A 25,104-nucleotide genomic window follows, 5' to 3' on the forward strand; every position below is an offset into this window, starting at 1 on the left:
TTTTTTTTTTTTTTTAAGATTTCATTTCTTTATTTGAGAGAGAGACGGTGGGGTACGAGCAGGGGTGGGGGGCAGGGGGAGAGGGAGAGAAGCAGACTCCCCGCTGAGCATGGGGAATGGAGCCCGACGTGAGGTTCCATCCCAGGACCCTGAGATCATGACCTGAGCCGAGATCAAGAGTTGGACGCTTAACCGACTGAACCACCCAGGCGCCCCCATTTTGTGCTTTTTGATCAGGCCCTACCTACTGACTCAGAAACCACACCTTAAATTCTTAGTGTTAGGGTCCAGCTGCCATCCTGTTGGGTTTTTAACTTCTGCCTTAAGAAAACTAGGTCCCTGGACAGAGACTACCCAAGCCACTGCCATCAACTCCTCCACCCAGCTGAGCGTCGTGCGACGGGGACAGTGGGCGATGGGTCACGTACTCATCTCCATTGCCCAAGAGAAATTCACAGCCAACGCCCTCTAGAAATTCACAGCCAACGCCGGTGACCTCCCCGGCCTTCGCCCAAAGGCATGAAACGAACGACCTCAAGTAGATTTCAACTCGCTGCTCAAGCTGCCGGCTTGATCAGGCCAGATGCCACTCACTGTTACCTCTAAAATAACAGGTTGGGGATCAGTTCCAGGCCGGGCACGGGCTTCGTGCTCCCACACGCTGCCTGTCTGGTCATCTCCGCCCTCGACAGCGGACACTCGCTGCCTACGTTTAGGTAAGAAAGTGGCAGCGGAGTGTCTCGGAGACTACGTACGTTCCTTAACCACGCGTGAGAAGAGGCAGAGGGGGGACTCAAGGCTGTTGGACCCCAGAGCCCTACTCAATACTAGAACAGTCACACGTTCAGATCTGAAAAGGAGGATGTGCTCTTGATGGAAAATGATTTCAAATATGGACACAAAGGCTGGGAAATTTCTCTGATAAACAGTTTAAAATGAAAACCAGAAGCCAGTTTATATACTAGTGCGAAAAATTAGCTGTAGTACCTTTTAAACAGATTGAACGTAGGGTGTGTGAAAATTGTCACTTTCTGGAATTGCTACCCTGTGACGGTTTTTCAGAGGGGTCTCTCCGTAATTCAGCATTAGTTTGGGCTACAGGATTGTGCTAAGCACACAATCTCAACTTTAATGGGACTCTTTGGCAAACATGTTCAACAATCTTTATAATGCAAACACAGCTAGAGGAGAAATCTGCGTCACAGTGACGCTTAATTAGATGCAGCTCAGTTACATTTCATTGATTTTTACAGAGAATACTCGTGACTCAAAGTTCGGATTTAGCAAACCACAAATAAACCAAAGCACAGAAGATCAGAGGGCAGCACATGACAGGAAACCACCGGCGATGGGCCACGCTAGGTAATGCACATGGAGACCCAGACACATTGCAACATATACCGAACATAGACCGTGCAAGGGCTTCGACGAACATTCTATGGAAAGATATTTATTGGTTTTAAAGTTTTGCTTTTCTGAATCGTGGTTTTTTTCCCCTGAGGACAGTGCCTCTAGATTATTTGACTCATGCATTCACCCTCTTCTGAAAGTCAACATTTCTCCCCTGTTTCCTTCCCCTCCGTTTGAGGACCACAGAATCGGACAACTTTAGAGCAAGCATACAGCAAAGCTCCAGTGTGAATTGTGAGGACAGTCTGAAAGTCTACCAGAGCCCAAGATGTGTAGATTGGAACCCTGCTACGGTCACGATGGAGACAACGAGCATGAAACCAAGTCATGTTGGTGGAGCAGGTGGGCAGGAATACAGCGAAGCTTATCCAGCCACAGTCGTTCTGCTGTTGCTCCGTTATGGACCTTATCAAGATCTATCGATATAAAGCGATGTCTACAAAGCAGACAGCCACTTAATTTATCTCCAGTAGAAGAAATGAGGAAGCAGCCTCTCTCTCTCTTTACTCTGTAGGAGAAGCAGGGTCAGTCTGCAGCGGGAAGCAATGCAGATATTTACTCCTCAACACATACTGCCTTACTGACCCCAGACGGTGACCTTGGAACCTGACTCCCTCTCCGGGCACTCTGCTATTTGTCTAGCCCTGTTATGACCTTGACATTAAACCTTGCTTCCCTTTGTATCTACACTCTCTTCAAGTACTCTGCCTTGATTATGTCTCTTTGCCAGCATACTTTGTTCCTTTGTTTTCTTCTGGAGCCAAGGGAACATCGCTTATTGCCTCCCTGGATGTCCACAGTGTTTGTTTGGCCTTTGCAGCTCATTGGCCACATCCCGTGGGTCAGACGGATCCCGGGGCTGGGTGACCCTCTCTACTACGTAAACAGGAGGTTGCAAAAATCAGAAAGATAGGGTGGAGCATAACGTAAAACTAAGGAAAGCCGCAGATTATATTAGTGACTTTGGAGGGCAAGAGCACTGATGAAGATCGCGTGGGCTGAGCTCCAAGCCCTGGCTCCCCAGAGCACTGGGGAGTGCAAACTGCTTTCTCACCAACTTGTTTTTCTTTTGTGATGGATCCCTCTGGGTGCTTCCCAACCAGCTGGGAAGGCCTATGGCTCAAGGGCAACCCAACAGCGAGCTCAAAAGTCTGCCTTGAATGTGGGCCATGCGAATTGCCTCATGGTCCGTGGGAAGCATCAGAAAGCACCAGCAAGATGCTGGCCTTGGCTTCGCCCCTCCAGTTGACTTTGGAAATGCCACACAACCCGTCTGGGCTCGTTTCCTGTCCTGCAGAGTGTCTGAAGGTAGACTAAGTAACTTCCCAGATTCTTCTCTGCAGTTGGGAAGTTAAGTTCTGTCCCTTTGGAAAACAAATTCCATTAAATTTTTGCACGCTGTCAGAAGGATTCAGATAAAACATTGAAATATAATTCTAGAGAAGGGGCCAGCCCCACTTGCCAGGTTAGGCTGTAAGTTTAGCCTGTGTCCTGTCTCCTGAAATCAGATCTATACAGAGGGTCCCTGCAGGTGAGAGTGGCAAGGAGCTGCCCAGGCATCCCCTCCAGGGCCAGCGTGGACGAACATCACGTCCTCTACAAGGGAATCCCTCCCCCACTTCTGCACCTGCCCTTCTTCCCTCTTGCTCAGCCATCGCTCATGGAGTCTGCCCTGGCCACCCGTCAGGGAACCTCTGGGCTCGGACGAAGTGTACAAGTTCTGCAGTGCAGTCTAGCAGCTAGCTGTCTCTGGTCACCACTCATTTGTTGGTGGTTCCTGAGTGTTACTCTTTTTTTTTTTTTTTAAAGAAAGTACTTATTTATTTGACAGAGAGAGAGCGCACAAGCAGGGGAAGGGGCAGGCAGAGGGAGAAACCGACTTCCCGCTGAGCAGGGAGCCCGACGTGGGGCTCGATCTCAAGACCCTGGGATCATGACCTGAGCCAAAGGCAGATGCTTAACTGACTGAGCCACCCAGGTGCCCCTCCTGTGTGTTATTCTTGTCTTTTAAATTCCTCTAGGGAAGGAGACATGTCTAAAACTTGTCACTTCCCTATGTCAGAGTGAGTGGAGAGCTGGCCATAAGTCTGGCCAACTGACTTACGTAGGGGACTGCGGGCAGAACACCAGCGTGTGATCGCAAGTTAATTCTATTTGAATTATTGTAATTATTCAATTGGAGCCTTTATTCAAATGAGTTCTAATTAAAGCCCATTGTTTAACGTAGTGTTCCCCATATTTGAAAAGCGACACACAAAGTTCATGTGACAATTTCTGGATTTCCCAAGCACTTTCCCTCACGGCTTAGGTCAGTTCTCACACGAATCCCAAGAAACCGAGGCTTGAGCAGGTGGTCACCGGCCAAGTCACACAGATACAGGGGGCACCTGTCCTTCGATGGGGTCTTTGTCACTAAGTCCTCAGATTGCCCTCTCAAAAAAGAAGGTTGGATATTGACAGATGGAGTGAACTTGGGGGCTAAAACATTGGGGCCTAAACCCTGTTTTTTTTTTTTTCCCCTGAGTAATGGATTTTAGAGACTGTGAGTTTTCTAGGGCATACGTGTGTGTGTGTATGTCTCTGTGTGTGTGTGTCTGTCTGTCTGTGTGTGTGTGTCTGTCTCTGTGTGTGTCTGTGTGTGTGTGACTGTGTGTCTGTCTGTGTCTGTGTGTGTGTCTGTGTGTGTGTGCATGTGGGTGGAACTTGAAGAGCCAGTGGCCTGTGGTGGGGGGACACCCGAGGACAGCAGTGGGGGCCCAGTAAAACCTCTGTGTGTGCAGAAGAGGCATGCATGAGCTTGGACTTTTTCCTTCCTCCAGTTCTGTAGCCCCTGGCAGACATGAATGTCTGCACCCCGTCCAGTCATCCCCCTGCTGTCTGTCTGAAGAGGGATGGCATTCTTGGCCTATGTGGAAAGGTGACCCCCCCCCCACCCCGGCCACTTGCTGGGTCTGCAGCAAGCCTCCCTCCCAGCCTGGACCCCGAGGCAGGCAGGCCCCTCATGCAGGGTCAGTGGGACAGAGCCATGGCCGGGCTCCCCTGTTTGGCCAACACGGACCTGTTTGCTTATGATGCTTCCAGCCGCTGAAAAGGGAGTTCTTCCAAGTTCAAGTCAAAGCGATAGTCACATTTTCAACTATTCTCCACTGCTTTGAAAATGAGACAGTCTTACCCATTTAAGTGAAAAATGGCATTTCTTTCACTAAAGAATATTTCTTCTACCACTTCCAGTTTCTGACAAACCTAACGGAAATCACATGCAAAGGAAATCAAATTCAGGGTGTGCAGAGGCCTTGAGATTGGGCTGGGTCTCTCCCCTCCCCCCGTCGCTGTTGGCAGTGACCGAGCCCACCCGCAGGGCGTCACGAACCCCCTGGCTGCACCTCAGGGGGGGCACACCCAGAAACAGCTGCGGACACGTTCTCCCATCAGCGAGCAGCCCGTCCGGGAGCGACCGGCTCCGGAGATCGGCCGCGGACGGTTCCACACACGTTCCATACGGGTGTGTATATACTCTCTGTATATCCCCATGCATCCGTACGGTTCGAAAATGAGAGCTGCTTTACATTTTACGTCAGAAGAGGGAAACATCTGGAAAGAAGTAAGCTCAGGTGCTTTCCCAGCAAGCTGCTTCTGTCCTCTATCTTTGGAACCCACAGCATCATCCCGTGACAAGCAGCCCGGGGGCCCAAGACCATGCGCTAAATGTCAGGTTTCCAGGATGGAGAATTCCACTTGGGAGGATCAGATGAAGGGATGGTTTCAGTTCTCCGTCATCGAGTTTCGTGACTATTATCACGCAGAAGGAACGTGCTCAGGCAGCCATGCTCCGCTGTACACGCCATCCGGTCCGGACAGAGCTGCGTGCGCACTGGGGGCACGTGAGAAAGCGGTTAGAAAGTAAATAAATAAAAGTAGCAGGAAAGGGTAGATTTGGTGAATGGCTGGTCGTACTGGGAGCTGACCCCTGTCCTCTGAGGCCAGGTCTCTTGGACCTCTGAGAACCCTGGACAAGTGAAGAGGTCCCCGAGTTGGCCAAAACTGCCCAAAGAATTTTATGTAATCAGCAAAGATTTCTTTTCCCTCGTAGTGGGAAAATATAACGGGCAGCATCCGAGTTTGGCCAAACCCACCCTTCATGCTTCCTGTTACCTTCCGATGGCCTCCCCGGGGGCTGCTGGGGACCATGTTAACGCACTGCATTTTTGCAAAGACTGTGGGTTCCTAAGACTCATTTTTTTGTAACTTGCTGGAGAATGTTGTCATGGTATTTGGAATATTGAATTGTAAAGACAGAAGACATGTGTTAAAGGGAAAGCTACCCCCAGTGACTGGATTCTTGAGGCCGTGTGTCAGGTATGCATGGTTTTATTTAAAATGTGTCCAATAAGGTTTTCCACCTGGGATGAACATTTCACCTCTTCCCACGTATTGTTATAAACAGTGTTTCCTCACTTCATGGAGTTTCTTAGAAAGTTCTAAGTAACTTAACAGAAGAGAAAAATGAAAGTGTGGGCGATGGAATAACGGGGAGTTGCTATCACAGCGAGGGCGCTCACGCATCACGCAGCCCAGCCCCCGGGACACACAAGTGACAGGAGGGTGAGGGAACAGACCCGGTCATGCAAGTCCTCGGACCATCCCTTGGTGTCCTTTGGCAGCTGGCATCCCCTGTCACTAGCACGGAGAGTAAAATGAGTCCGATGACTTCAGGGAACAGGAAATTGTCTCTTGCTTGTGGTGGTGGGTCGACCAGCTGGGAGGAGACAGGAACACGAATGCAGTGTCGTCGGAGTGTTTCCGAATACCGAGGAGGCTGTCCCTGTGCGGACCCCAGGGAGCCCGTGGTGGCCCCCGCCCCCGCCGGTGGACAGCAGCTCACCGCACGTCGGCAGAGAGAGCGCGCTTTCACCGAGGGGGCGGTTGCTGTGTTAAATCACAAGAACCTGGCACTATGAAATTTGTGTTTTCAGGAGCCAAAGGTCATAGCACGAATGAGGTCTACATGTCGTCACACGGGGCCACAGAAAGACACGTCTCCAAGTTATGGCGACCTGCCAGGGAGAGAAACAGAGACACAGAGCACAGCGATGCAGGGTGCTCCTAGGACATGGGGACCGTGCCGTGCACAGTAAGTGGGTCGAGCGGCAGGCACTGGGGCTCCTGCCTGCTCTTTGGAGCTGCTGTCTGGGAAGAAGCCATGGGCAGTGTGAGGGGGCGGGCGGAGGGGCAGGCGGGCTGGGGAATGTCACCATCTCAACAGTGGTTCTAAAGTGACTTAGAGATGGCCACTCATTTACAATCGAAACCTAATCCCGAACAGCGTTGGCTCCCTCGTTCTCCCTGTCAACACATCTGTTCATAAATAACTTAAACGTCTCCTTGGCATTCAGGATTCAGTTCCGGCTGCAGTAGAAAAGGGTGAGGATGCTCGGCGTGGAGGAGGAGATGTTGGGAACTCGTGTGTGTGGACAGGTGGCTGGAGCGTCTCCCACACGTCGGGCACGTCAGCCGTCGGACACGGGCGGGGTGACCCAGCCGTACTTTTCATGCGTCTTCACCAAACTCTTAAAGGTAGCTTCGGCTTCCTTGCGGCTGAAGGACTTTTTTGATTTGCCGGCCTTTCTGCAGATCCGCCCCTGTGGGAGAGGGAAAGAAAAACCAGGTTAGAACCCCCTAGACGGGCGCCAAGCAGAGCAGGGGCACCGGGCTGGCGGGGAGGGAGGGGTGCAGCCTGGCTTCCTCCGACGCCTCGTCCCTGGGCCTGGGAAGCACCTGCTTGACAGCCCCCCACTCCCCGCAGCCCGGGAGGGAGGGCCGGCTGTCCCAGGAGAGCATCCGCCATCCACAGAGACATCGGGGTGTCCCCGGGGCAAAGAGGCTCCCACGGCCTCTCCCTCCCACGGAGGGCGCTGCGCTGTGACTTCCCGCCCTCCCCCACAACAGCAGAGACAGAGACACATCTCAGTTAGATATGCACATTTATATTTTCACACACACATTTCAAAACTCTTAAAATTCAAGCCCAGGAACAATGGGTGAGTTTCTTATAATTCATGTCACGGGGAACCACTTCATGGGAAGACGGGGGAAGCCATTCTCAAGGAGGAGGGAGGCTGTCTGGGAGCCCCAGGAGGGAGCAAAGGTGAGGGGCCGGTGCTCCCTCACACAATCGGGGGAGAGGAGTAGGGGTCCAGGCCCACCCCCCTCGCCAGGAGCAGGTGTTTCTGGCTGGAAAGATGGGACATGTGCGTCTGCAGGGGATGGGAGTGTCTAATCCATCCTGGAATGGACACAGAAGGCTCTAGATCATGAGGAAGCGGGAACCCAAAGGCACTACTGATGTGACCGTGTCTCAGGCCAGGCCCTCCTTTCCAGAAAGCCGTGGGAATGAGATTAATTGGCAACTGAGGGGAGGAGCAGACTGAAGGCAGGAGGAGCTCGGGCAGTGCTGCAGCCTCAGTCCGTGAGGGCTACCGAGGCTCCTACTACCCAGCCCGGCCGTGATGCCGGAGGCCTCCTGATGAGCGGGCACTCCGCAGCCTCTCCGCACCCTCCTTAGCCCCTCCTGGGGGATCTGCGTGTCTTCCTGAACGTCTCCTGCACGCGTTTTGCAGATTGGGGGGGAGCTACCCCAGAAAGCCCTGGCTGAGTTTTGCCACCAGCAAGCACGCGCACCATCGCCAGCAGTCTCCTGCTTGTACCCCCTCACTAACAAGTCCCTCCGAACGGGCCCTCTGCATTCCCAGCATGTAGCGGCTTTGTTACGGCGCACCTGTGGGCCTGAACCCGAGCCAGGCCTCACCTCCAGTGGCCTGGCTGGTGCTTCCTTGGACAGGCATCTAGGGTGGCAGCCACCTGTGTGATGACGGGCAGGCGAGGGCTGCCCAATCTCAGCCGGCTCAGATAACCCACGGACACTGCTGGGGGGAAGACAGCCGCACCAGCCTTGCCATCCACGGGGAAAACGGCACCCGACCACTAAAACTGGGAATGGAAGACTGTTTTGTGTTCTTAAATTCTGGACATATGGTTCAACATCTGTCCTTTCAACACGGGAGACTGAGACCCATGCCCAGGGAAGGAGCCGGAAGTCCCGAGTTACAGCTGTGTCCTGCCCCCTCTGGACATCTTTCTGGCCGATGAAGGGCAATGCCACCTCATTGGAACTGTTGCTCAGTTCACATCAAATGCACTGCTAAAGGGCCAAAGGAAGACTGGAAGAGAAGACAGGAGATTGCCATTTACCGACTTCCAGAAACTTCCACATGCCTCTCCAGGATATGATTCCTAGTTTTAATTTTAGAACTTCCCACTTTGCTTATGTGGTACAGATATACTTGACAAAAAGGGACCACGAAGAGCTAATACATTTATAATTATCATCCTGATGGGTTGAGATCAGTTGAAAGTTGTTTCATTAAACACAAGCTCATTCATCTTTGCAGGGATGCCAGCATCAATCTCTACATCAAGGGACAGCAAATATCAGGCTATATTCTTTTGCATAAAATGCAAATTCCAGCCATCTCTATCATTCTCTATAACTCTGGAAGTTTGTGGTATGGTTTGATAATTCTGAACTGAAAACAGCCAGACAAACACAAGCTCATGATAATCTTGGAATATTCTGTCGCTTTTGGCGTGAACACATACTTTGCCTGTTCTTTGTGAAAGTCCCAACTATTACAAAAAACAGACAAAACCCCAAATGAACAGACCACTCTTTGTTTCCTTTTCTTCCCAGGAAATATTATGAACATAAAGCCCCAGCACTCAGTCAATGCAGCACCCAGGAGACAGAGCCTGCTCTAAGCCCGCCGGAGATCCCTGGGTCTTCACTGCCCTCAGCTGCCCATGAAGACCTTTCCCCTCCTCTGCTGTCTCTGGCATTTTAGTTTATAGTTAACAGATTTATTTTCACAGACTGCCTGTCTTCCTCCGATTGGCTGTTTAAACATCACCCAGGGAAACACTGAGCTCAGAAAGCACTGCTTACACTGGCTGGCCCCGCCAGGGTGGCTGAGCCATGTTTGCTGAGATGCTCTCCAGGTGCTCACTGTACCGAGAAGGGGGGTGCTCCATCTGTCCGGGGCCCCTGACGTTCAAGGCCATTCTGACGTTGAACCGGCTCCCATTTTTCCCTCCAGGCGCAGTCTCCTGCAACATGGACTGTGGGGAAACCTTGGTCTAACTGCTCTGACCCTCTGCACTTTCCTCTGTAAAGCGGGGACAGTATTCGTTGCCCAGCATCATTATGAATGTCACATAAGATACTGATCTTAAAAGCACTTCGGAAAATGTAAATTGCATTACAGTTAATTGAGAACGTTTTTTCTCATTGTCATGACATTCATATTTCGTCCTTGTCTGTTTCCATTTAACTGATCACCAAAGAGTCTTTTCTGGAGGGTTTCCTAGAATAACTCTTGTTTCTCCTAAAATACCTCTACTTGTATTTAATGTGAAAAGACCCGGATGTGACAATGTACTCAACCCACTGTGAAAGCTTTGTGTGGTCAGTAAAAGTTTAGATGAGTAGACACCCTCTCTCTCCTGATCCCCAGACAGTAAACACATAGTTATGAGCAACCAGAGGATTTTTCCCTAACGACCTTAAAAATCGCACCATAACGCTAATGCGGAACAGGGCTAACAAGAGTACGGTTCTCTAGGGCTGTGTTTGTCAAACAAAACCATTAATTGGTACTTTGGTTTGACTTTTTTGGGGGGTCTCATAGCTTTTTGGGGGCCAATCACAATAATTTAACATAAAAAATTCTATACAGCTACACATTTCTACACTTTTCTACACAGCTAATCCAACTCCAAACTCAGGTCCTCAGTTCAGTCCCCTGATCTTATGTGGCTTCCATGACCCCAATGTGCACACTGAGTTTCCTTCGTTCATTCATTTGTTCATTCATTCATTCATTCATTCATTCATTCATTATGTCGGATGCAGGGTCTAGAAAGACAAAGTGATACTGGTCCCTGCCTGTAGGTACTTGGAGCCCATCACGGCCTGGGTCGCTGAGACAGAAGGCGCACATCGGGGCTGCTCAGCCTCAGTCCTGTCGGCATCATGGGCCAGGTCCTTCTCTGTTGGGGGTGGTCCTGTGAACTGCAGGATGTTAAGCCACATTGCTGTCCTCCACCCGCTAAATGCAGCACCCCCCCCCCCGAGTTATGACACCTAAATTGTCTCCAGACACTGCCAAATGTCCCCTCAGGGGTAAAATCACCCCCTTTGAGAATGGCTGGCATACAGAATAAAGATGGCGCAGAGCAAGGAGGAGTCCATTCGTTACCTATTCGTTTAGCAGAGCATTACTACAAGTCTTTCCCAAGTTAGGAACTGCTGGTTACTGGGACTGCAGGGCTTTCTAAGGTGGAAATGATTCTGGTCCTCATACAGCTCAGAGTGGAGAATGGGCTCCACCACTGGGTTGGGGGGAGGGGAGAAGCAGCACTGGTTGTCTGTGCATCAAGAATGGCTTCTATGTCTCATGACACTTGAGTTGAGCCTTGATATATGGCAGGTGCTTACCAGGCCATGGCGGCAGGCATAAGGGGTCCTAGAGCAGAAGGTGAAACAGTTGGCTATATTCAGAGAACAATGGAAAAGACACTTGGTGAATTTGGGGCATGGAGTCTGTGTGTGTGTGTGTGTGTGTGTGTGTGTGTGTGTGTGTGTGTCTTGGGGTGAGAGTGCAGAATTCAACAGACCTAGCTTCGAACAAATCCCTGCTCCAACGCTTCCTGGCTGTACGACCTTGGGTGAGTTACTTAACCTCCCTGAATCTCAATTTCCTCACCTGTAAAATAAACATAAAAACAGTACGATGTGACACTGGATTTTTAGAAGGATTTAATATATAAAATACGTAAGATGCTTGGCACAGTGCCATGCCAGGTTGGACACAATAAGTGGGGCTTTTTAATTTTGGAATGATCACAGAACATCTCACCCTTTCACAAAGTCAGCTTCATTCTGGCCTCTTGAAAACACACACACGCACACACACACGATTTCTGTCGTGTGGATAATATGACTTGGTTTATTCTGTCACGGAATGTCTTCAGGCAAATCCAGTATTTTGCATTTATATGGCTCATTTCCCAGCTTTTTCAATAATGTCTATTTTAACAGGTTGAGATAAATACACTATATGTCTATATTTCTATATTTCTCCCTTGATTAGATTTTTTTCTTACTACTTTACTTTTCTTTGGAAACCTACTTTTGTGGCATTTCTGTGTTTCATTTTCCCATGAATTATAGGCTTCTGCTGTTTTAAAAATAGAGTTTCCAGACTCCTCATGCGAAGTTTCGGGGTTCTTTCACTCATTTCCTGGGCTGAATTACAGAGCGGCTACTTGTTTTCAAAGTCTCTGAACATGTAATTGTGAGTCTAAAAGCGCTCACAATCCCTCACCCCTCCAACACAGGTTTCTAACCCGTGCTGTGCTGGGTCAGCCTCGCTCCCTAACGCGGCTCTCTGCAGGAGAAACTCAAAGCACAGAAGGTGCTGGGCGTGGGGAAGATGGGGAGGCACCCTTATGGGATCTTTGAAAGGAGCTCCGCCTAGAAAGGCAGCCATGATCTCGCCCCTCTTTAAGGCCTAACGTGCAAAGCCAATCAACTTACAAAGTTCTAGAGCACAGATAAGACCCTACAACAGATGAGGCAGCTTCAAAGAAATGTTTCCAAAGCCCAACACTTACACGGAGCTGCTGGCCAGCGAGGGAGGGACTTGAGCTGGATCCCGTCCAACGAGGCATCAAACAGAAGCTGGGAGCGGAAACGCACTGCTTTGATTCCGCAGCACTTCCCACGGGTCTGAGAATGTGTGTGCGCTGAGTATGCGTGTTGGCATAGGCATGCCTGTGCACATACAAATACACATGCCTGTGCACGCATGTGCTCACACGTGGACATCAGAGTGTGTGCACACATGTGCACACATGGATATGTGAGTGTGTGCAGGCATGTGTGTGCCCACTCCCGAGTACATATGTGTGCACAAGCATGTGTATTTGTATGTGCACGAGTGTGCACACGGATGCTCATGTGTGTGTAGTGACTCCTGTGTGCATGTGTGCGCGCGTGTGTGTGGCTGTGGTGGTGACGTTCAAACTGCAAGGAGGGCTATGAGGGTCCCTGCGGTGAAATGGCCTCTGACGGAAGCCAACAGTAACTGAGGGAAGCCCCAGGCTGCATAAGCCCGTTTGCCGGGTGGTCAGTTTACAGTGGGATACCCCCGCCTGCCAGGAGCCTGCCCAGCACCAGCCAAGGCAGGGAGGGGAGCACCGAGGGGCTGGGAGGGCAGAACGGGAAGGTGCAAAACGATGTGGTCCTGCCAACACCTGGGGCTGGACTGCTTTTTGGCTGTGGGGGCGGAACTGTGTGCTGTAGGATGCTCAGCAGTGTCCCTGGCCTCAGCCCAGCAGATGCCATAGCAGCCCCATGCCAGTCGTGATAATGTCTCCACAATGGCCAAGTGTGCTCTGGGCTGAGCAGGGAGCATGCTGGGCGAGCGCACACGGGTGCACTTACCATGGGCTCAAGGTTAGACAGGCAGGGAAGACTGCCTGGAGGGGGTGCTCAGGGGGTGGACTCAAAGGACAAGTTGGGGAGTGTGTGTCCAGGTGCTCCTGGAAGGACAGAGAGAGAGGTGGCAGGGACAGGAAGCATATTCGTTCCTGGGGCTCCTGTAACAGAATGCCAAGCCAGGGGACTTAAATCTACAGAAATGTATTTTCTCACAGTTCTGGAGGCCAGAAGTCTGGGATCAAGGCACCAGCAGGGCTGTTTCTGGGCGTTTTAGGAGAGAATTTGTGCCATGCCTCCCCTAGCTTCTGGTGGCTTATTGGCCCTCTTCAGCACCCCTGCTTTGCAGACACATCATCCTGATCTCTGCCTTCATGTTCACGTGGCTTTCTCCCTCTGGGTCTCTCTGTTTCCAAACTTCCCTCTTCTTACCAAGACACTGACTACTGCATTAGGGCCCGTCCTAAGCCAGCATGACCTCATCTTAACTTTACATCTGCTAAGATCCTTCATCCAAAGGAGGACACATTCATAGGTGGGGGGGGGGGGTCAGCACTTCAATACATGTTGGGGGACACAATGCTTCTCACTCCAGAGGTAAGCATGATAGATCCTCAACCACTGTCCTGCCGCTTCTGGCCCTCTCCCATGGGTGGCAAATCATTGAGTCAGGTTTTCTTTTGGGATGGGTCATTTGGGAGGTGGCTAGCTGGTCAGGTGTGAGATGTTGGCCAATTAGAGAAGAACCTATCCTGTGGCTAAAGAGGCCTGGGGCACTCTGGGTTTCTGATTCAGAAGGAAACAGCTTTCCAGGATCAGATCCTGAGTCCCTTTCAGTTGCCTGGGTTTGGGATGTGTATTGGAAATGGAGCACCCAGGGCAGGAGGGGGGTGCTGGTGGACGTAGTGTTTAGGGCTCTCTCATCATGGAGTCCAAATGATAGACATGGGGAGGGTCCCCAGGGGGAGAGTGGAAGGAGGGGGCACAGCCACTAGACCTCGAGTGACCTGCTTTCCCTGTCTCCATACCTGAGTCCCATGCACAGTGACACCTACTGTGGGGGTGAGCCTTTGGAGAAGGAAAACCAGGAACTGGCCCGTGTGCAGCAGTGAGATCCCTGGTGCAAGTGGGGCATGGTGATGGTGGAGCCAGTGCCACCCTGTCTTAGCACATGCCCCAGGAGAGGGAGAGGAGAGTGGGCGGGGGGGGGGTCAGGCGAGAGGAGAAGCAAGGAGCTAAGGGTGCAATGGGTGGGGACAGGCAAGGGGGTGTCAGGAATGCCATGGCTGGCAGTTGGCACACAGGTGCCCGGTGAGTGCCAGAAAACCACCCACGGTGTGTGTGATGCTTCCTTGATTTTTAATGAAATTGGAACTTTAAAAACTCTTCTTGGCCTTATACTTTAGCAATCTCGGCACATCGACACAAAACAAGCCTGGGTCTTAAGTACAGCTTGGCTATAAAAAACTCCCGAGGAAATAACCTGTATTTCCCAAAGCTTTATAAAATGCCCACCACCCAACAGATCTCGTGCAGGGTTGCTGAAGGCACCAGATGAGACCAGGTGAGGGGGACGCACAAGGGCTTAACCCAGGAGCCTGAGTGGCAGAGGCAGGGGTGAATGAATGAATGAGCACTTTTGGCCAGAGTCAAGCTCCCTGTCCCGGCAGGATCACTGACCGGCTTTCCCATGGCATTGACTTTCACCAGGGCAAAGTTCCAGAATATCACCCAGGATACAAATCCACTTCACTCAAGAAGGACTGTTTACTTACTCGAACATTCTAGAATTTTCCATCGAATAATCTTAGGTAGCCTATTCTCTACTAGAGTCTCTAATATTTTCCCAATGACTAGGTAATAAAAGTACTCAGATATTTTCTCTCAAATTTGTGAACATTTCAGGATGTCAAAGCCAGCATCAGTTTTATATAAACTCGGATAATATTCAGTAGGAATGAAACTGGAGCTACCTTATTTAATATGATCATAAAACATCCTCAAGCCACTGGCAGCACCAAAGGCATGGTTCATGGGTATTTTTGATGCAAAACACAAGCATCTCTTTTCTCTGCACTTTAAAGAAAGTGAGAGAATCTTTTTTTGAGACAGTCTTTTCCTGGAAGAAGCAAGCAGAGAAAAAGAAACTTTTCGCTAAAAATTTAAATTACTTCAGATAATCATTTCAAAAAAAATTGAAAAATTTGAAATGATTCAAAATCATTAAAAAAAAAAAAACCACCTTACGCTTCTGCTTAAGCAGCTGGGTCCCCGTGGGTTTCATTACCGGCACCAGAACACGGTAAGTGCCAGCTAGATGTACTTAGTAAAGGCAGTCATGGTGGCTGTGCGCCAGACATCCTTCTCGGGACGGGGTTTGAACACACGCCTTAAACCCTCCGTGAAAGCCCACCAGGGAGGCTTTGCTATAATCAACCCTGACTTTCAGATGAATAGGCAGACACAGAGAGGTCAAGTAATGTGCTCAGAGTCACACAGGATTCCAGCGCAGTACTGGAGCCTAAGGCCAGGCCAGCTCTCAGAAACAAGGAGAACGGCTGCAGGTGCAAGAGAAGGAAAACGAGATACTGACCATCTACTCCATAAAATGGTACCCAGCCTGACCTTCTTCCCATTGGACACAGGATGCGCTGAGGTCGCTGAACCCCCTCTATCTACCTGCACCCGCTTTAACATGGGGCTCTGGGTCTGCCAGCTCATAGTTACCACGGTTTGTTTAAACCCCGAGCTGATCAGTGCCCTGGACCTGCCCATTCTTCCCGCCACACTGTGGACCTTGGTCCCCTCCTCGACTCTGGTTCCTATGTGATCTGAGCAGGTGGGCCTTCCTCAGTGAGACACCCATCCACTCACGGTCCCTGTCCCTCAAGACGGCTGGCAATGTCTAGTTTCCATTTTTGCTGGACAGAGAATGCAGAGGGAGCTTGATGATGGGCCAAGCCAAGGACACGGTGCTCCATTTTCAAGGCTGAATGATTTGTTCAGCACAAAACAGCCACTCCTTCAGGGCCTCTGACTTATGAGCTAAATCCAGCTGCCTGCGTGTGGGGCTCTGGCGAAGTCCCAGGAGCACACCTCTGTCCCTGCTGTCACCGGATGTTCCACACACTGGCACATCCCCATTCACGTGGATCTCTCTCCCGTGGACCTGGCTCCGTGGGGATGAGCGTGCGTGTTGACTGTATCAGCCTCTGCAACCCCGGCCTTCTTTCGGATGATCGTTTGGCATCATTCTACCCTGCGTGAATGACTGGCAGGAAATGTGGCACTCTCCTACCAGCTTGACCTCCCAGGTCAGCATCCAGGCCACCCATCACCCCCACACACTGGACCTTCCTTAGGGCACCTATTTCCCCTTCCTCCTGGAACACGGTTTGAAAAGGGTGAGGATCAACACTATTCCCCCAGTGCCCACTGGTGTTTCAGTCCACCTGTTCACTCCCAGTGGCTCAGTCCTCACTGCACCCTCCTTTCTGGGGGCCGGGACCCCACTCACGCTGACTTGTGGCCACCCACCAGCTCCACATGCCCCAGTGCCCGGAGCTGCCTCTGTCCGCCCGCAGCCTTGGTTTAAGGAGCCTGTCGGCTGCTCCACAAGAGGATGAGGAGGGACGCACTGGGGGTGGGGGGAGCTTGGTGGGAGAGGCCGGATCGTCCTCTCTTCCAGGGAGGGCAGGGCCCGCGGGCAGCTGGGAATCAGCAGAGCTGGCGATCCCAGCGAGGTGAGATGCCCACTCCGCTCGTCTCGTGCCTTCTGTCCCACAGAAGCCAGGGCTGCTGGCAAGGGTCACTCACTCCTGCAGCTTCACCGCATGAGAGTGAGAGGTGACCCACCTCCGGCCAGGGGTCTGCTTGGTGTTCTGACCCTCCGTAACCAGCAACACCCTCCACCCACTCCCGCCGCTCAGCATTGCGTGGAAGCGAGCTCTCTTCACAGACAATAGTGACAGTGACATGCCACTGCAGGGACCTCCAAAGATATGAGGGAGACCAAGAACGTCACTGGAAAATGTGACAGGAGCCATCACTCGGCATTCACCCGTCAAAACAGGGGGCAGCTGTGTTCCGCTCTCTGGCCCTGCTGGCAGGAGCTTCGTGAGTCTAACAAAATAATCCCAAACTGGGTTGTTCTGGAAAAACTACATCAAGAAGTAACACAAGGCTTTCACAGGAACCAAGGGAACACACGCTTTTCCTCTAGAGATGGTTTCCAGTTTCAGGAGGCACGCGTGTCTTTGCGATGCGTGGTGGCCCCTTGTAGCTCTGAGTCCCTGGAGCTGGGGTCACTGGACTCGGGGCAAGAGCCATTTCTACCTGCGTCTAGGTCAGGAGCGGGCCCTCCCGCCCTGTGCACGGCACCCCGTCATTGGTGGCTGCTAGCGTTCAGCGGAGACAGCTGTGGTTTGCCTTTATGGGTCCGAGGCACGTTTTCCTGCCGAGGACACAGCAAGCAGACGGCCTCACTAGCCCGACATGACTGAAGATTACTCCAAGTCGTGAAGGCAGCAGTACGGGGACCCCCAGGACGAGCCTGTGCATGCCGGGGCATGTGTGCCCTCTGTCGCACGCTCAGGATGTGATGTAGGAGCGGGTTCTGTGCACGTGGGGATGCTGCCCGCCCCCCGGGTTTCTGCCTCCTGGGACCACGGGTGACGCGTCCTCGCAGAGGGGCCGTGCACACAGCGCCCAAGCACAGCAATGCCAGCTCGGCCGCCCGCCACCCACCGCCCCGATGGAGTCTTCCTATGGGCTGCTTTCCCCTGGGGCAAAGCTGGCCCTCCCAGCGCTAGAGAACTTCTAATACGCAAACACCTTAGAGTGAGTCAGCTGGAACCTTGCGTTTGCCTGAGAACACATTTTGCTTGTTTTGTGCACCGGCTGCTCACGAGGGGCTGAGGTGCCAGGGTGGCAGCCACAGGAGGCACCGCCCCCTCACCTCCTGGCCACCGTCAGACCGCACGCTGCTGCGGAGAAGGGAAGGGTGCGGGACACCAGCTCCCCTGAGCTCTCCAGATACTCCCCCAGCTCCTGAGCAACACCTGAGGCGCTCTGCCAGCCTGACTCCCGAGGACCGGGAGTGTTCCGAGCCATGTCCGTCCATGCTGGGTGACGAGCTTTCGCCCTAACTCAAGCAGTCCTAATGCACGGACTTAAAAAATGCACAGCATTTTCATACATCACACCTTCTGGAGGGTCTGGAGGTAAAACCCAGCGCCCATGACAGAGGCAGGTTCTGGAAAGCCTGTGCATTTCTGCACGGTGGAAGTGAATCCAGCTGACGTTAGCTTTTGTCCCCATGGCTGGACTCTATGCTTCTTGCATTGCAGTCCCTCCCCCACCCGACCTCCTCTGGCTCCCCGCCGGCTCCCACCCCTCCATTAACCCTGACCCCTGCCTTCCTACCCCCCACCCTGCGCTGAACACTGGTCTCTCCTTAAATTAAGAGCTCTGAGCATTTAGAATCCACTGGCGGTGTGCTATGCATAACAGGTTAAAGGAAAGGATTCAAACCCTTTTGGGGCTACACACCATCAACCCACCTTTCCATATCTGCTGGCATTATGCAGGCGACAGTCCCAATGCACACGGTTTCTACTTGCAAGAAAACACAGGGCAAAGATATGGCATAAAATAGCTAAGTGCTGAGAAAGCAGCGAGTAGGGATCTTGATGGAAACTGCAGTGTTCTGTTGTCATAAAATAGTCCTAAGACCGCAATCAAGAACAGAAGTTGGTTCTAAATTCAAATTTCTAGGCTCTGGTTCAGCTTAGAAGACCGAGGGACTGATTTTGGCTGACCCAATAAAAATTAAAAAGTGATTTTCTATAAGCAACTAGGATGGCTATTATTACTTTTAGGTCATTACTTTGGGGATGTTCTGACTTCCATTTTTTTATTGGTATAATGGTGTTGCCACAGGATCTTTTTTTTCTGACTAGGTAAAAATTATAATAAGTGAAGAATTCAAACAGTCATTATTTATACATTACTGGGGATCTTCAAACAGTACCCACTTCATAACACCACATAGGTAAATCTTGTGCCAGTCCCTGTCCTGAGGGCTTGCCATGTACAGACGCACTCAGTCCTCAGCAGGGAGGAACTTCTATGACGTCCCTTATGATGGGGAAACTGAGGCTGAGTTCAATTGCCAAGGTCACAGAGCAGGTAGGCGGTGGAACTGGATTGTGAACTCATGAAGTTGGGTCCCAGTGTCCACGCTCCCAGCCACTCTGCTGTGCTTGAGGTAGCAACAACAGGTGATGGGAATATAAATACGGGGTGCCCACTGTAGCGGCCCACACCCAGAACGTGCCTAGATCATGGGTAGGTTTGCATGATATTGGTGCATTTGATAATCATATTTAAACACTAAATCGATTTTTAGGCAATATATCCAATTGTGTCAGTCCCTTGTGGAGAAACAAAGGTCACTTTATTTACTTATAAGAGACTGTCAAGTCCTTTCCTAGGCCCACCCGACCCGAACCCCACACCCAATCGGGATTACACTCATTTTCTCTTTTTCCCAAAGTTTCCTCCTCTGTATGAGGGCGCTGAGCTTTGGGGCCGGAGGAGGAGGTCTTTCTCTTCTTCCAGTTCCTTCCGTGGTGACCCTCGCTTCCTGCGCACGTGGGGGTGGGGCTTGTCTCTAATCCGAACCCAGCTGGACGCTGAGCGGCAGCTGCAGAAACCGGGGGATGCGCGATGCGCGGGGCACATCCTTGCTGTGGAGTGAGCATGGGAAAGCACCAGCGGCAGGGGTGGCGCGTCTGTGGCATCGCCAGGCTCACTCAGGCGCTACGCAAGGGTCACCTCTGTTCTACAGCACTGGTAAAGGAAACACTTCTCACAGCGGGATCACAGTCCTTGTGAAGCTTGCCACAGTTTCTACATCATTTTCAAATGACCTTTCTCTTTTGCATCCGGCCCCTTGGTGAGGCAGACAGAACCCCTGTTCCGTTCCCCAGTGCAGGAGCGGAGATGCAGGCTGGCCACTGGGGAACGTGGCCACCACATGGAGAAGTGCTGGGACACAGTCTGACTCCTACACGTTCCCTCCAAGTTATCCAGCGCACTAAAGGAGCAGCTTCCTGGACTTGACCAAGCCCCACAGATTTGGGGAATTCTAGTAATGGGACCAAAATGAACCTCTAACTTATACAGGTCTGAATTTCGGGTATGAGGTTGAGCTGCAAACTGCTTGTCACTACGTGTCATGACGAAGACCCGAGGCTCTGGCCTCTCCACTCATGGTCCTGGGTACCCGCGTCCTCACCTCCAGCCTCGCGCAATACATACCCAGCATCCAGCGGGGGTGCGCGCGTGCTTCCTAAGGGGCGAATGACGCATCTGTAAGAATTATCAACGTTGACCTCGAGGCTACTTCACGTCCCGGCTAGAATTCCAAAACAAAGGTAGTACACACAGGTTGCCACCTCCCAGCACGGGTCCTGCGTGGTCTTCTACACACGTTAGCTCATCTATGCCTCACCCACGACGTACCCTCGTCGCAGTTTTGCAAATGATCGGGTGGAGAATGAAGAGACAAGTGACTTCTCGGTGGCAGTAGAAATGGTAAATGACAGTGTCCCTCCACACCCCCAGCCTAGTTCTGGAATAGGCTGGAACCCCATGATGCAAAATCCTGGGAAATGGTGCCTTCTACAAACTGTGATTGGACAGTCACCAGACAAACCAGCATCCCGTCCGGCTCTAAGAACTGTCCATAGCTCTGCGTAAGCCGGGACATCCCGACCTCCCCCGATGTGGACTGCCCCGTTCCCACCACACCGCCCCCGGCCTGCACTTGCCCTTAGGAAGAGCCTAAGAACCAGGGCTCCGCGCCGGACAGGTAACCCCACAGATGCACAGACGGTGGCGGCTGGCACTGCCGGTTAGACCCCGCGTCCCCCCCTGGCGCTAGCAGGCTCGAAACTTCAGCCCGCACTCAACTTCCAGCACAGCTTTCCAGGAAGTGTCATGAATAAGGTGAACACATTCAGAAAACTGGCATTTCAAAGTCAAATCTCTCCTGTTTACTGAAAACAGCTCCTGCGATGTGTTGTCGTGTTTGCAGTCAAAACGTCTGTGGGGGTGGGTCACGGGGCACGCTAACGAGGTGCCGAGGGAGTTAGGAGCACACCCCCCAAAGCCCGTTCCCGGAGACACGACAGTTGACCCCAGGTAGATTCTGCAGGGATGTTTTAAATGGTGGAAGGACAGTTTTTCAAATGAATCTTCCTGGCTTTGTTATTTCATATTTATGTTGGCTCGTGTTAAGATCAAATATACAAAAATCAAGCTTCTTCTGTCTTCGTATTTGAACTGGCAAAAATAATAGTTTTCTCTGGTTTTGTCCGTCTGCCTCTCACGGTATTGAGAGTTTTTCTGTGCCACCGGGATGGAGTATTCCGCTGACCTCATTACTTGTAGATGGTACCACTGCCTACACGGAAAATCCTAAAGGCTTAGCTATTTTTTTTAAACCACTTTATTGAGGTATGATTGACATACAAAAAGCTGCGCGTATTTACCGGGTACAGCTTGATGAGTGAAGACGTGGCTATTTTTGATGAACTCGACGTGGTGGACAGGTTAGTGCTCTACAAACAGCTGTGTGCTTCCCCACTCCCACCATCAGCTTGTGGCCCCGTGGCCAGTACTGGCCAGTGGACCAAGGCGGAAGTGACGCATGTCCTTCCGGGTGGGGCCATTAGGAGCGGATGTGCTGGCCCATCCACATCCCCTGTCCCTGGGAGCTCAGGCGCCACGTGCTCCAGATGGAGAAGCCACAAGATGGAAAGGGGCACCGAGCCACGTCAGACCATGTGCAGGAAGTATGTGTTCACGGGGTCATGCTGGATTTCAGGGGATGCTCTGCCGCAGGAAGTAAATCACCACTGTGTGCAAAACTCTGGATGAGTAATTGAAAAAAACTTACATGGAACATTAATGATTCATAAAAAGCAAAGGAGAGCAAAGAAGAGGGCTTGTCCTATCTGATGTTAGACTAGGAGGCCATTCCTTAAGGCAGTCTGGTATTCGTCTGGGGGCAGGCAGTTAGGGAGTCAGATTTACATGGGCACTTGTCACAGGATAAAATGGCAAAAAATCAAATCAAATCAAATCAAACCAAATCAAATCAAATCAAAGGCAGTGGAAAAGGGCCAGGTGGATCTGTAGACAGGGACAAAGAAACGCGCTCACTACAGAGAGGGAAAGGAAGTGGGACTTCCACCTAACAGCATGCACGAAGACAATGGGCTAAATTTAAATGCAAAGGCAAGGTTGCAAAGCCAATGGAAGAAAATAGAAGGGCATATCTCATGATCTAATGGTCTTCACATACAAATATTACCATGAAAAGATGGAGAAAGGAACAACGTCAAAAGTGGAGGGTTTTTTTTTTTAAATAAAAGATGAGAGAGAGTAAGGGAAAGAAAATGCATCTATTAGAAGAAAATATTTACAATGTCTAAAACCCACACAAGAAATTGTATCTGGAAAACAGAGAATTCCAAGAAAAAGCCAGATAACCAGAAAATGCAAAGTAAAGTAGGGCAAAAAATAAAGAATCTGAACTGACAAGTCCAGGGGGCAATGTCCAAATGTACCGGTTATAAGAGAAGTACTCTTTAAAACAGAGGTAAGGGGCGCCTGGGTGGCACAGCGGTTAAGCGTCTGCCTTCGGCTCAGGGCGTGATCCCAGGGTCCTGGGATCGAGCCCCACATCAGGCTCCTCCACTATGAGCCTGCTTCTTCCTCTCCCAGTCCCCCTGCTTGTGTTCCCTCTCTCGCTGGCTGTCTCTATCTCTATCGAATAAATAAATAAATCTTAAAAAAAAAAAAGATTTTAAAACAGAGGTAAGATACCACTTGTTACCTGTTGACGGCAAGACTCAGGATGGAGGATAACACGGAGGGTTTTCGAGGAAGTGCGTGGACTGGCCAGGGAAGCCATTCTGGAAGATTCTGGCAAGCCCTAGAGAAGGTCAGCATGCACAGGCCTGATGTCAGCGAGTCACGTCTGGGCATCGCTCCCAGGAAAGTCTGCACGTGTGTTCCTAAGGCCAGGCTAAGGAGGTGAGCTGTGGCTGTTATGTGGTAACACGAGCCAGAGGATGCTGGGGTCTTCCCCAGAGAACAGATGTGTGAGAGTGGTCGATGACCACCTTCACGTGAGTATTTCTGGCTGGCAGGATCACAGAGCTTTCGGTCTCTACTTTGTAAATTCCAGTATTACACACGTTTTGTACAGTAAGCATGTCTATAATCAGAAAAAGCTCTTAGGAGCTCTGAAGTCAGAATAAATACACAACGTTACATTGCTGTGCGTTATCACTCAACCTACGCTTTTTCTGGTCCTTTGATGAAATATAGAACCACTGATGTTCACAGCAAGAATCCCAAATCATGATGATAAAGACTATAATATTATAGAACTGGCTCATCGCAGGGCCTGACTCGTGTGGACCATCTGGAGAAGGAAAAGGCCCGTTTCCAGAATCGCCCTCTGGGCAGGGCAGGTGCTCTGAGGGGCCCGTCCAGGTCACTCCACCATCCCCCGTCTCAGAAGAACCTTTGTGTATCTGGACCTGATGCTGGTACACAGTTACCGACCTGCAACTCAGCCCCCCACTCAGACATCTCGCTCGTCACCGGTGCTCATGGCCTCTGACAGCCACTGACCGACGCAGGGTCTGGCCTAAGTCTCTATGACGTCTCTTGTTTTCACTTTCACTGCAGAAGGGCATCTGATTCCAACTCGATAAATGCTGTTAAATTGAACTGCATTAGAGAAACCCACTTTCCTAAGAAACCATTATAATCGAGAAGGCAGGTCAAAGTCAACAGAAACAGAGAAAATCAGTTTCTTTGTCATTTAATTGCTTTGTTTGGCTAAACGCATGTAGTGGAAGGAAAAAAACCCTACAGACCATTTTAAGTATGATATTGTGAAAGTCAGGGATATCATCCTGAAATTAAAATGTGAACATCTAAGTGTATACTGTTTGAATAAGAAAATTACATCAACACTTTAATATGCCTTTTTATTTTATAAAAAGCCTTGGATTATATATATTAAGGACCCAGTCTTTTGATATTTTGCTGGGCTCTGATATTCGTGACATTAATGGAAAAGCCCTCTGCTCATGGAACCCGTGGGGTCAGCGGGCCTCCGTGGTCAGCCGTGGGAATGATGCCGGGTGTCTTGTGCCAGCTGTGAGTCCGGACTCAGAAATAAGGCGCTGTAGGGAAGGCTCAGACCGCGCTGCTGCCCCCTTCAATGCTGGTGCCTGAGCCAGTCCCCTTGCTCCAGAGTCCAAAGTTCTGGGAAGACGAGACAGGAAGGATTTTATAAGGGTGGACTTCAGCTCCACAAGGAGTCCAAGGAAGCTGGGGGAGAGGGCCATGTCTCCGCACGTCAATTCTGTTAGCTCTGCTGGGGAATCCTCCTGGAGGGGGGCCCTGCCTCTTCTGGTCTTGGCAGCAGGCCAGTGGAGAGATAGGGGCATATTTTGGTGGATTCCTCCACTTTGAATAAAATAGGAAAGCATGCGAAGTGCAAACTGCCCTCCCCATAAACTCTACGACGGACACGGTATATCACCAAAAGCAGCCAAGGGCCTGTTTCAAACAACTTGCTCAATAAAATTAACAAGTAAGAGTCGTTTGATGATGCAACTATAATGTGAATGAGTAAAATTACTCTAAAAACGGAATCGAGGGTTTTCAGAAAGCATCCTACTTTCGGGTTTGACGAGGACCTCTACAATGATAAAAGTAACTTTTGATTAAAAAATACATCCTGTTGGGTGTTTCAGCATAAAAATTAATTGGCTTAAAACATATTCACTCTACTTTCAACCTTTGGGGATCCACTACTATGGAGTTCCAGGATCACCGACTCTCAAGTGGGTGTCTGAAATAACCATCAACCTTCTGGTCCTCCTGAATTATCTGCACCCCCTATTATTCACCCAACGTCCTCTTTTTCTGAAGCCCCAGATGAACGCATGTGCTGGGGCGCCCCTTTTCCTGCCCACCTGCCCCCAGGGCTGAGCTGACCAGGCCTCCCTGAGGCACACATAGACCCTGGGGGAAGCAGAGCACAG

The 25,104-nt window shown here is 50.9% G+C and overlaps 1 protein-coding gene across 1 annotated transcript in view; it reads right to left on the bottom strand.

The window, feature by feature from the left end:
- Positions 1 to 6,288: 6,288 nt before the first annotated feature.
- Positions 6,289 to 25,104, bottom strand: part of UBE2QL1 (ubiquitin conjugating enzyme E2 Q family like 1) — a 37,795-nt gene continuing 18,979 nt past the window's right edge. Inside the window, exon 2 of the mRNA XM_040630562.1 lies at positions 6,289 to 7,049. Within this exon, the coding sequence (XP_040486496.1) occupies positions 6,918 to 7,049 (132 nt within the window). The 3' untranslated portion in view covers positions 6,289 to 6,917. The remainder of the gene's footprint in view (positions 7,050 to 25,104) is intronic.

Source organism: Ursus maritimus, unplaced genomic scaffold (genome assembly GCF_017311325.1).
Source record: "Ursus maritimus isolate PB19 unplaced genomic scaffold, ASM1731132v1 scaffold_15, whole genome shotgun sequence".
Lineage (NCBI taxonomy): Eukaryota > Metazoa > Chordata > Mammalia > Carnivora > Ursidae > Ursus > Ursus maritimus.